The sequence below is a fragment of the Prionailurus bengalensis genome, chromosome C2, assembly GCF_016509475.1.
Source record: "Prionailurus bengalensis isolate Pbe53 chromosome C2, Fcat_Pben_1.1_paternal_pri, whole genome shotgun sequence".
Lineage (NCBI taxonomy): Eukaryota > Metazoa > Chordata > Mammalia > Carnivora > Felidae > Prionailurus > Prionailurus bengalensis.
Window position 1 is genome coordinate 133994233 of NC_057350.1, and position 12690 is coordinate 134006922.

At 35.9% G+C, this 12690-nt stretch overlaps 1 protein-coding gene across 7 annotated transcripts in view; it reads right to left on the reverse strand.

Annotated features, from left to right (window-relative positions):
- ANKRD28 (ankyrin repeat domain 28) overlaps positions 1–12690 on the reverse strand; it is a 200668-nt gene that overhangs the window by 81933 nt on the left and 106045 nt on the right. For all 7 annotated transcript variants that reach the window (XR_006299512.1, XR_006299511.1, XM_043595436.1 and 4 more), the window contains one exon: positions 3530–3608. Coding sequence is in view for 5 of the 7 variants with exons in the window: in XM_043595436.1 (XP_043451371.1) it covers positions 3530–3608 (79 nt within the window). In the remaining 2 variants the exon portion in view is untranslated. The remainder of the gene's footprint in view (positions 1–3529; positions 3609–12690) is intronic.

The following is a 12690-nucleotide window of genomic DNA, read 5'->3' on the forward strand; positions in this document are numbered from 1 at the left end:
TTTTATTTCTTTTTTTCACCCATTGGTTGTTCAGTAACATGGCACACCCCTTCTGTATAGTTTTAAAGCCCCCCCCTCCACCTTTTTTTGATTCTAGAATTGAGTAAGAATACTCTGTGTACAGTCTATTTTGTTTCAACCTTTGTCTTTCTTGGTTGTGGAAATAAACTCTTGTTTGTATTTCCCCAATAGACAAGTCACTCCTCCAGTTAATCATTTCAGAATGTGAGTGGATTACACAATGGGGAGAGGAGAATTTTTAGGAGATTATATCTAAAAGTCACAAAAAAGGTAATTCCTGATATCAGGAATTTATTTATTTATTTGGCAGGACCAAAATAAAGTTGAGGAAAGAAAAGAAGGAGTGCTTAAAAAATAATAACCCAGGGACTCCTGTGTGGCTCAGTCAGTTAAGTGTCCAACATGGTCTCAGCTCAAGTCATGATCTCACAGTTTGTGACTTCGAGCCCGCATGAGGCTTCTGCACGGACAGTACAGAGCCTGCTTGGGATTTTTCTCTCTTTCCCTCCCCCACTCTCTCTTTCACTCTCAAAATAAATAAATAAACTTAAAAAAATAATAGCCCAAATTTTAATTATCTATGATGTACCAGGAACTTTTTCTAGGTATCTTAATAACATCATCTCATTTGCTTCAAACCTATAAAATTTATATTAGAAATATAAATGATTTATATTTAAAATGTAAATTTTAAAATATATATAAAAATATTAAATCTAAAAATAAATATAAATTTATAAATTCCTTCAGAAGAGGAAGTTAAAGCTGAGAGATTAAATAACCTCCCAAAGTTCACAAAGGTGCTAAGAGGTAGGACTAAGATTTGCACCTAAATCTATCTGGCCACAGAATCTATGCTCTTTATACTATTTGCTGTGCTTCTCCTGGCAACACAGAGCCTGGTAAATTTACTTTTTTTTCATTTGTAAGTAGAAAATGGAGGTTCTGGTTTAGTAGAAACTTAGCCTTGGAATCATTCCAACTCATTTTATTCCAGATCCAAGTAAATTTTTATTTATTTTTCTTAGAGCCTACATGGTTGTCTGAAGAGAAGCAAAGTCTAAGGAAGAGCTTGAGTTGCATCCATAGGAAACAAATCATTTGTCTTCTTTCCTTTTCCACTTACCCTGCACCTCCACATTCCTACCTCATTCCCACCTCTCCCATTCTCACTTCCACGAAAGACCTTGGAAACTGAGACCAAAATGTGAAGAGCCTAAACTTATATTGCTATAACCACACATTCACTCAACAAGTATCCAAAACTATTGTAGGTATTGGGAATAAATATGTTAGAAAACAAAGCTGACTAAATCCATCCTTGCCTTGGAGTTTGTATTCTAGTAAGGAGAGAATGATAGGAAACAAGCAGCAAAATTTTAAAAGAATATCAGATAATAAGTACTAGGAAAAAAGATAACACAAAGGAGAGGGAAAGGATGGTGGCGGTGGTGGCAGTGATCAGGCATCACTTCCCCGAGGGGGTAACATCTGAACAAGGACATAAAAAAAGGTAAGATCACGTGGCTATTTGAGAAAAGACCGTTTGAGGTTAAAGAAGGAGCAGTTCAAAGACCCAGAATGGAAGGCCAGTGGCATTAGAGCAGAATGTGCAAAAGGGAGAGCAGTAGAAACTGAAGGCAAAGGAAATTTGGAGCCAGGAAATAATACAGTTTGAGGTTAATGTAAAAATGTAATTTTTTATCCTGAGAACTATAAATACAACTATATGAACTATTACCCATGAAACTGATAAAACATAGTATTAAAAGTATTTTTCAAAGACAAGCTGAAATAGTTTTTAATAAATGTATGGTGGTTAATTTTATACATTATTTCTATTCAAATTATTCAAAAGAAATTAAGCATCCTCTCAAATGTTTATTATTTTGAAGCTGATATCTGATATTATCATATCATAAGGCTCATCTGACTATATAATACAGAGACAAGGAAGTCAACCTTCTATAGGTAGCTAAAAATCCTTGGTGCATTCACTTTAAAAGCCAGGGATTAAGTCAAACTTTGAGCATTTGAAAAGTATGTCCTAGGTTAAAAATTAAAAATGGGAAAAAAGAACCCTCCATGTTAAGTCATAACATCTTTGCATTAAAATGTGAAGTAAATAAACAGAATTCTGTGTTAAAATTAGAAACCTAGCAGTATAGTTCTTATCCAAAGTCCTAGACATTAAATTAGCAGGAATTGTACTGTTTGTAGCATACCTATTTCTTAACAAAAAAAGAAACTGTTTCTTGGAAAATGTTTGTAAAGAAAATTCCATATATAAACCTATATCCATCAATTCATATTATTATAGTAGAAACCTTAATTAAGAGGAAATATGATTTTTCTCTTGTACCTCCTCCGTTCTTATCTCTAGTAAATTTAAGCTAGAAACTAGGGAGCTAGCATTCACAGAGGAACAGACATCTTCAAGGAAGTGCATCTGTGATGAAGTTACTCATAAAGAAACTAATAAAAGAATATCATCTGGGAAGCACTGAGTAATGTGTTTGTTGTACACCTGAAACTAATATAACATTGTAGGTTAATTATACTTCAATAAAAAAAGAATATTAGCTGGGTCAATATTTAATTATATTTAATTCTATATAAGCATACAATTTGTTATAAAACCCAGATTTTAAAACTTTCATAAACTTATAAAATGGCAAAAGTCTATTTAGGCTATTGAATTGGGATCTTCATTCAAAAATTCTCAGTGGTCTTACTCCCCAAAATTAAATGAATGATACTATTTCTCCAATTGCATTGTGTATATATCGCAATTTGACAACACAAGCACAATTCAAGCACGTGCATCCTTTTCCAACAAATATAATTTATAATAACTTGGCTACAACAAAAATATATCTGAACTCTGAGCTCTGTTTGACGACAGACCGTCTGATCTGTACAATAAAGTACAAGTTCCTAAAATGTATTTTACCGGCCCTCAAAAAGAGTTAGATAGAAGCTACTGACAGATAGACACCTGGCTGCCATCACTTTCAAAATACATCAAATTACTACCACTTCTCAATATCTCCACTATGGCACTTGGTCTGAGCCACATCACCTTCCCCTTGAAGAACTGCAATTGTCTCCCAGTTACTCTATGGTGAATCAGGCCTACTATGAATAGTCGATGTACTGCCTGAGCTTATATACTGCTCATCTCACCCCATAATTCTCACCTACCTTTTTATTTTTCTATAGCAGTTATCATCTTCTAACATGCTATAACATTTATTTACTTGTATTTATAGCCTGTTTTTCCTTATTAGAGTATACACTCCAGACGGGCAGTAATCTTTGTTTTGCTCTCTGATGTACTCTACGCACTACAGTAGGACCTAGCACGTGACAGAAGGTCAGCTGTAGAATGAACAAGCAAGTTTCAGCTTAGGAAACAAATATAAGGAAATAGTCAACTAGGTTTGATAAACATTAATTATGACAAAAATATGCATCATGTGCTCTTATTATATAGAGCTTTACATACCAGATAAAATAAGCAGTTCAATGATTTCTGCATCTCCAAGATAGGCAGCAGCATGCAGTGGAGTTCTCTTTTCATTGTCCTGTGAGAAGAAGGAAATGTGGAACTTAAGTTTTAATATAAACTTGATTTCAGTGTACTTTAAATGAAGAAGAACCATGAACTACCAACTTACAAGTTCCACAACCCTAGTCTAAGTCAGCAAGTCCCATTAACAAAATATTTCCTTGCTAGGAGAAGAAAGACCTGAAAAAATATTTTGGCCTTAAATATAAAGTACAGCAAAAATAAAACCCAAGGTGAACAGAGCGATAGCTTCTTAGGCTTTCTTTGAATAAAGATGCCTATATGCTGCTGATATACGAACGCAAATTTCTTTTACTTCATCCTATTCCTCCTCAATACATTTCCACGATTTTACATAGTTTGGAATTGTTAACCTAACTAAATAAAACAAACCCTAACAAACCAAAAGTTTTGCCTATCAAAATGTTTCCACAGGTACCCCAGAATATTTCTCTGGGGATTTGAAGTTATCCCTTAAAACAGTCGTAAGGTTTTTCTTAAAATTCCTGCCAATTTTGTTTGTGGCTCTAAAATATATTCCTATCTTTGTAAATATAAAAAAAATACAGTTTTCCATTTTGCACAGCAAAAAAAATAAAGCATCAACAAAAACAAACAGGCAATCTACTGAATGGGAAATGATACTTGTAACTGATCTATCCTATAAGGGGTTAATATCCAAACTATATCAAGAATCTGTATGACTCAACACCAAAACAAACAAACAAACAAACAATCCAATTAAAAAATAGGCAGAGAACCTGAATAGACATTTTTCCAAAGAAGACATGCAGATGCCCACCAGACACTTGGAAAGTTGTTCAACATCACTAATCATCAGGGAAATGTAAATTAAAACCACAATGAGATATCACCTGTCAGAATCACCAAAATCAAAAAGACAAGAAATAACAAGTATTGGCAAGGATATGGAGAAAAGGCAACACTTGTGCACTGATAGTGGGAATGCAAATTAATGCAGCCACTGTGGAAAACAGTAAGAAAGTTCCTCAAAAAATTAAAAATAGAATTACCATATGATCCAGCAATTCCACTATTGGATATTTACCTCCAAAAAAGAAAAACACTAATTCCAAAAAATATATGCATCCCTATGTTTACTGCAGCATTACATACAACCATGGAAGCAACACAAGTGTCTATCCATAGATACACGGATAAAGATGTGGCCTATATACACAATGGACTACTACTCAGTCATAAAAAAAAAAAAAGAATAAAATCTTACCACTTGCAATAATGCTAAGTGAAGTAAGTCAGGCAAAGAAAGACAAATATCATATGAATTTATGTGGAATTTATGAAACTGAACAAATGAACCAAGAAAAAAAAGAGACAAAAAAAAAAAAAAACCAACATACACACACTCTAACATACACACACTCTAAAATACAGAGAACAAACTGGTGGTTGCCAAAGAGGAGATGAGTTGGGGGATGGGTGGAACAGATGAAGGGGACTCAGAGTACACTTATCTTGATAAGCACTGAGAAATGTATAAAACTACTGAACCATTACATTTTACACCTGAAACTAATGTAACAGTGTAATTATACTGTCATTAAAAAATACATAGTCTTCCAAATCTTCCTTCAAGAAGAGAAGCTACAACTAATGCAAGGCGTCATGTACCTCCCCTGCTCAAACACCAATGATCTCCAGTTTCAGAAGCAAGATTGTGGGGTAAAGTGACATTCAGGGATTTTTAATTCATGTTTACACCTCATCTAAAGTTACAAGGGTATTGCTGACTTGGTTGCATCTAAGAAAGCTATTTACATAGAGTTATTTTGAAATTTACACCCAAATTTTTGGATACAGCTTTGTGATAGACTGTTAGTTGTTTTCCATTATTTATTTTCCCTTTTGTCCATGCGAATAAAGTCGTAGCTGGTTATTTACCCATGCAGTAACAGAATATACTCCTAGTCTGCCTTTAGGTTTTGTTACTTAGTGTGGACCAGTATGGTATGTAAGGTGGAAGTAAAGACACAACTTTCAGGTCATCTTTAAAAAAAAATTTTTTTTTTTAACGTTTATTTATTTTTGAGACAGAGAGAGACAGAGCATGAACGGGGGAGGGTCAGAGAGAGAGGGAGACACAGAATCTGAAACAGGCTCCAGGCTCTGAGCCGTCAGCATGGAGCCCGACGTGGGGCTCGAACTCACGGACTGCGAGATCGTGACCTGAGCCGAAGTCAGACGCTTAACCGACTGAGCCACCCAGGTGCCCCAGGTCATCTTTAATTTAGCAGACAACCACCTTAGAGAAGGACTAATACTTTCCCACTTCCCACAGGCTGGAAGACAGATGTGAAACTGAGCCAGCTTTGATTCTACAGAGGTTAGGCCAATATACTAGAAGACTATCAAGCAATTAGATGTTGAATGATCTTCTATAGAACAGAGTTGCTCTACAAACCTGGACCACTAACTCCTATACTATTAGGAGAAATAAATTTCCTATTTATTTATCTATTTATTTGAGAGAGCACATGCATGTGGGGGAGAGGGGCAGAGGGAGAAAGAGAATCTTAAGCAGGCTCCATGCTCAGCGCCGAGCCCAACGCAGGGCTTGATCCTACAAACGCTGGGATTGTGACCTGAGCTGCAATCATGAATTGGGAGGTTCGACCAACTGAACCGCCCAGCTGCCCCAATAAATTTCTCACTTAAAGAGGTTTGGTGTCTCTTACCGTATTAGAATATGATAGCTTTCAAAATTTAAGAAAAAGAAAAAGTTTACTACACAATGCAATAATTTTCTAGTTTGGCAATACCCCAAATACTTTAAGGAAGAATAGTTGGACAATTGAGAATAAATTAGGAAAAAAGTTGCTAGTCAAAAGAGAGATGAAAATAATATTAATAGGCAGTCCAAAAAAGGTTTAACAGTAGCATATAAAAAGGTATTATAAAAATGTGTGTATTTATCACTTGCTCTTCATTGGCTTTTTCATATAACTTTAATACATTTGTGATACTGCTTTTTATCATTTAGGTATTAACAGATGCTTCAGTAATGGGAGGTTGGTACAGTGGCTATTAAAATTGTTTAGTGATAAGAGCTCATGTCTCTCTAACCACAATTAATTTCCACAAGATCATGTTTTTTATTCCAGTATATACCCCACCAAACAGAATTCTTTGCACAGAAATCACTGAATAGTTGTTGATAACCAACATTAGAGCCACTAAAATCTCAGACTTTATTCAAAGCTGAGTCCTAATTTAGTCATTTTAATAAAAGGATCCTTGGTTTAAGGCTTTTCAGTATTAATCATTAACACAGCAAACTTCCCTAGAGTGTTTAAATATGATCAGACTTACTCAAATTGAGAAACATATCTATTGCAAAGGATAAACCACACACACAGCACACACACAAAGTGAGTCATTTATGTGTGAGAGATGTCTGGAATTCTATGACTCAATGCATTGAATACTATTCATGTATTTTATGACTCATGAACATAGTTTTCCTCTCTACAAATCAAACTAAAGGAAAAAAGGAACACACTGGATAATTTTAAAAGAAATAAATCTACCTATATTTTACTTTACGATAGTTAAGTATTGATAATTACACAATATTTAAGATTTCCCTCTAGCAAAATTTACTAATATGAAAAAATGACTATCCCCTTGTACACGCTAATTCTAGTTCAGGGAATTTTTAGATAAAGATATTCCTATGTATATGCAAACAAAATGATTAAGTATATTTATTGATTATTGTAGGAAGCAAAATGCTGGAAACAATTTAAATGCCCACCAACAGGCGAATGGCGATCTAAAATGAAATACAAGAAGCTCTTAACCAACCTTCATTTAACGGACTCACATGATTAATCGATACTCTGTTTTCCTGTGTAAAACTAATGAGGACTCTGGCACACGGTGTATTTTGACTATTAGGCTACCACTTTTATTCCCACCACTGGGTGTCTATTTATCAAGGATAAGATGTGTTTGTTACCACAAATGTTCGTCCAAATTGCAATCATAACTATGTAATTTAAGTATTATTTAAGCTGATAAAATAGGAGTGGGAAAAGCAAATTGTTTCTATGATCACTAGACTGAATATCACATAAAGACTCAATAAAGGTAAGCTATCAAAAAAAGTGCTACTGAACTGGGTGTGGCTGAGAAATGAATCACTAAGGCAAATAGTCAACAAATGGGCAGTTTTGCCCTAAGTTTGATTCTTTTTTTAATGTTTATTTATTTTGAGAAAAAGAGACAGAGAGAGAGAGAGAGAGAGAGAGAGAGAGAACGAACAAGCAGGGGAGGAGTAGAGAGAGGGAGAGAGAGAATCCCAACCAGGTTCCATGCTGTCAGCGCGGAGCGTAACCTGGGGCTCAATCCCACAAAGAGTGAGATCATGACCTGAGTCAAACTCCAGAGTCAGAAGCTTAACTGACTGAGCCAACCAGGCTCCAAGTTTGATTCTTAAGTGTCTAAATTCTCACACCACTTAAAGAAACCCAAAATGGGTTACAGATAATGCACTGGGGGCAGGGTCTATACAAGGAAGATAACAATGAACAGCAGAATCCACATTGTCAACAAAAAAGCCTCAGCTCAATTAAAAAAAAAAAAAAGATGGCTGTCAAGTAAACATTATTACAATAAAAAGCCCAAAGATCACTTTTTATAGTTCCCTCTGTCAAACTTATTAACTACCAGTTATAAAAGCTATCAGATGAGAGAACTTCTAGTTGTACATTCATAAAGTGAAATACCATGTAAGGGTTCTACATCCAGTTTCATTGTGTAGGTTTTTTTCCCTCCACACATCTAAGCAAAGCCCCAATACAGAATGGTGTTACCATTCAACTCAGACTAGGGGAGAGCATCAGATCCCATAGGCTAAAGGTTCAGTCTTACAAGACCTCCCCCTGCACTTGAAATGCCAATAGCAAGTCCAGGTTGTGTACCTGTACTTCTTCTAACCAAATGGCTATTAATCAAAGGTTCCCCTGACACCCTCCATGCTACAGTGCTCACAGGGTTCAGTAAACCAGTTTTTCTCACTAGACTGCCAGTTCATTACAAGGACATTAGAAGGTACGAATCAACAGCCAGATGGAAAAGAAACAGAGTGAGATGCTGAACAAAGAACTTTAATCCTGGTAGTGTTTCAGGTCCAGCACAGTGGCAGGTGTAAGGGTTTCTGGTCAACCAACCTGGAAGTTCTCCAAACCCCCTCCTTTGGGACTTTTATGGAGGTTTCCTTAGTAGACATGACTGATAAACATCAACACCTGCTGGCAACTAAGCTTAATCCACTCCCCAGAGGCAGTGGTACTGGGAGAAAGGGGGACTGAGAGTCCCCACCCTCTAATCACAAGGTTGGCTCCACTGGCAAGGAGCCCTCATTCTAAGCTTTCCAAAAGTCACTTCATTTACATAAAAAAGACATCTTTCATTGCTCTCTCACAGGAAATTCCAAGGGTTTTTAGGAGCTCACTGCCAGAAATGGGAACAGAGACCAAATATATACATTTTATTATAAATCCTAATATCACACCATGCCCCCAATTTAAAAAAAACAAGCAGACCTCAATGTTCCTTATCAATGGAAAAGTCTTTAAAGCACAGTGTTAAATGAAAAAATGCAGGCTTAGAACAATTGTATGATAAAAGGTTCTACATCCACTTTGGCTTGATTATGCATAAAATATCTTTGGAAGGATACTCAAGAAACTAATAGAGTGATTACCTCTGGGTGAACAGGAATTGGCGGACTAGGGTTTAAAGTGTGAGAAAGAGTTTTCACTATTTGTAGCCTTTGGTATTGTTTGGAGTTATTATCATGTACATGTTTCAAAAAGTAAAAAAGGAAAAAATTAAAAATAACATTTATACCAACTGAAAAGCTATTTATTAAAAATCCTAAAAATATTTTAATATCCCAGGCATTTTCACAAGTACCAGGTACACATTACAAAAACAATGTTTCTCAGATATGAAGTCAGTTTTTTAAGAAACCACTGCATCTCAATGTAGTATTCTTAAAATAATCCCAACTAGAATTATTGAATATATACACTAGACTCAAACAACAAATATTAACTTTGATCACATAGATTTGATCATATATTTTGAAGTACACTTTTCTTACAGTTCTTATGTAAATACTCAGAAAAAATATTTTGTGCACATGATTAGGGCAACCAAAACTTAACTGCCCACACTCCCCAAATAAGAACAAACAAAAAATAGCTATAACTCTTACAAACAATAATCCTGAAAGAAGATGGCCTACAATAGATGGGTTAAGAAGATCAGGGGTTGCTAACAATTTGGGGTTAGGCCAATATGCTGAGCTGGTACATACAAAAGAGAGATACGCAAGTGATCGGAACGTGAAGGAGTTCCTCACAGTGATGCAACAGTTCTGTATCTTAAAACATGTTGGTAGTTATACAAATCTACACATGTGACAAAATGTCATATGATTATTCATAAAGACAATGCCAAATAAATGAATGCAAAATAAATAAATGAATGCAAAAAAACTGGTGAAATCCAAGAGAAGTCTATTCTGTAATTAGTTGTATTGTACCAATATCAGTTTTCCTGGTTTTAATAACGCACAGTATGATGTCACCACATTTGAAGAATCTGGTTGATGGAAAGAAAGGATCTCTCTGTACCACTTCTGCAATTTCTGATGTATCTATAATTTCTTTAAAGTTTTAAAAAAGTATTCAGAAAAATCCTATTATATTTTGGTTTATATGTTGTGTTATAGTGAGCTCCAAAAGGAGTCTATAAAACATAGGCAAGCAAGATTGGACAACCTAGGGAAGGAGGCTGTGAGAAAGAAAGGAATCCATGGTAGATCCCAAGCACAGGTCAGGAAAAGGATTGTATCTAAGGGGAAGTATCTTAAGTAAAATCTGGGAACTAAAACTGTACTTGTACATTCTCAATATTTTGTGTAGGAGCTTTTAATATAAAGCAGATTTCAGGATCAGGTTGGAATGAGAGGAAACATATAGGGTAGGAAAACCAAAAAGTGAAAAGTCAGAAATGCTAAAGTGAAAGTGAAACAGAACATTTGTACAAGAAATACTTAGAGACTGTGAGAATTTATCCACTTACATGGATTCAACCACGACTTTCATAGCAAGGACTCAATTCTGTAATTCTGCCCTTGTCCAGTAACTGAAAGTGTTTATATATATTAGCTGTAACCTCTTAAGAATAATAATCCTAAAAATCTCAACAATCAACACTTATCTAGTGCTTACTTTCTGCTAGGACTGCCCCAAGCACTTTACCCTGCAGGGTTAAGGAACCAATGTATTTCCTTATTCTACAGATAGAGAAATCAAGGCACAGGAAGGTTTAAGGAACTTACTCAAGATCATGTGGCAGTGGCAGAATCAACATTCAAACACAGGCAGTTGCGCTCCTAACTTCTTATACAGCCTCTATTTGTAATGTTCCATTATGCACGGGAGCTTTAAGCACCATGGTCTGCTTAAAACTAATAATTCTCCTTCAAAACATTCTGTGGCCTGACTTCACTTTTCTTACCAAATTTTAATCAAAATTTTCTTAGTAATTTTTTTCCCTTTCTCTTTTATCTGTACTATCAGACTGAAACTCTCATGTATAGTAGTCAGCTATTAACTTCCAATGCTGTTTGTGGTCCACAGAGTTCAGCTGAACTTACCTAGGACTTTATCAGATCCAATCTTGTCTTACCCTTTCATAAATAAGTTATAAGGCCTGGCTGTTCTCAAAACTGCACACAAGGAACCTCAGCCTTGGGATATGATTCTGTAGGGTGCTGGTGGATATCTGTAGCTGCTTCAAATAAAACTCTAGCTTACTCTGGTACATAAGTGGTACTTTGTATACTTATAGCTGTTTGGAACAATCCTTAAATTGTGTTTTATTTACTTTTTTAGTTTTTAAAATTTCATTTTAGGGAGAGACAGAGTACAATCAGGGAGAGGGAGAGGGAGACGGAGAGGGAGAGGGAGAGGGAGAGGGAGAGGGAGAGGGAGAGGGAGAGGGAGAGGGAGAGGGAGAGGGAGGAAGGGAGGGAGAGAGGGAGAGGGAGAGAGAGAGAATCTTAAGCAGGTTCCACACTCAGTGTGGAGCCTGATGCAGGGCTCAATCCCATGACCTGGGCTGAAATCAGAGTCAGATGCTCAACCGACCAAGCCACCCAGGTGCCCTGATTATGTTTTATTTTTAAATTCACTACTATCCTCCAACCTTATCCTCTCATCCTCAAATCACGTTAGAGATCCAACCGGTTTACCTGCTAACAGATCAAACCTGGAAGGCAATTTCACATTCATTAGCTACCCTGCTCAATCCCTGTAGTGACTGTGACCACCACCAATCATCTCCACTCTACCTCTATAACCTGATATTCAAAAGCCACTAACCTATAGCTGGAACCACAATAGTTAATTTCTATTAACAGAATGAGTAATGGCACATTGTCATCTTTCACCTTTGTTCCCTTTGCCCAGAATGTCTTTCCCCTACCCAAATCCCTTCCAGTCTTCACAGCCCAAGTTCTATCTCCTTTACCAAGGCTTCAAGACCATGTGAGTACACTCAAATCACTCTGTGTTCCCTATTATGACATTGTCATCTGTACCACACAGCTGACATTTTGGTTATTGTTCAATTTTGGGTTTATGTCATGGCTTCATTATTAAGTAATAAATATCTAGAGAAAATAAGTTGTCTAATTTTATGCCCATATAGCACTTGACTCAAAGTTATATACCTCATAGGCACTAGAGAGGTTTAAATAAATTAAAATATTAATGAAGAAAATTTGCCATGAATCATGATATTCTAATGTATTGTAGGTTGTAGAAGATTTCTATAATTGACTTTGGGGTCCTAGAACAAAGCACATTCTAGAACTGCCTCTAAGAGATGGCTATCCAAATTCCTGGGTACAGACAACTCTTCATAAATGAATTAAAACCCAGTTCTAAGACGTATGCTATCGCTCTTTCCCAAGAAATATTATGAAAACCTCTATGGAAACTTAAAGTTTCAGATTATGACATGAAAAATCATTAGCA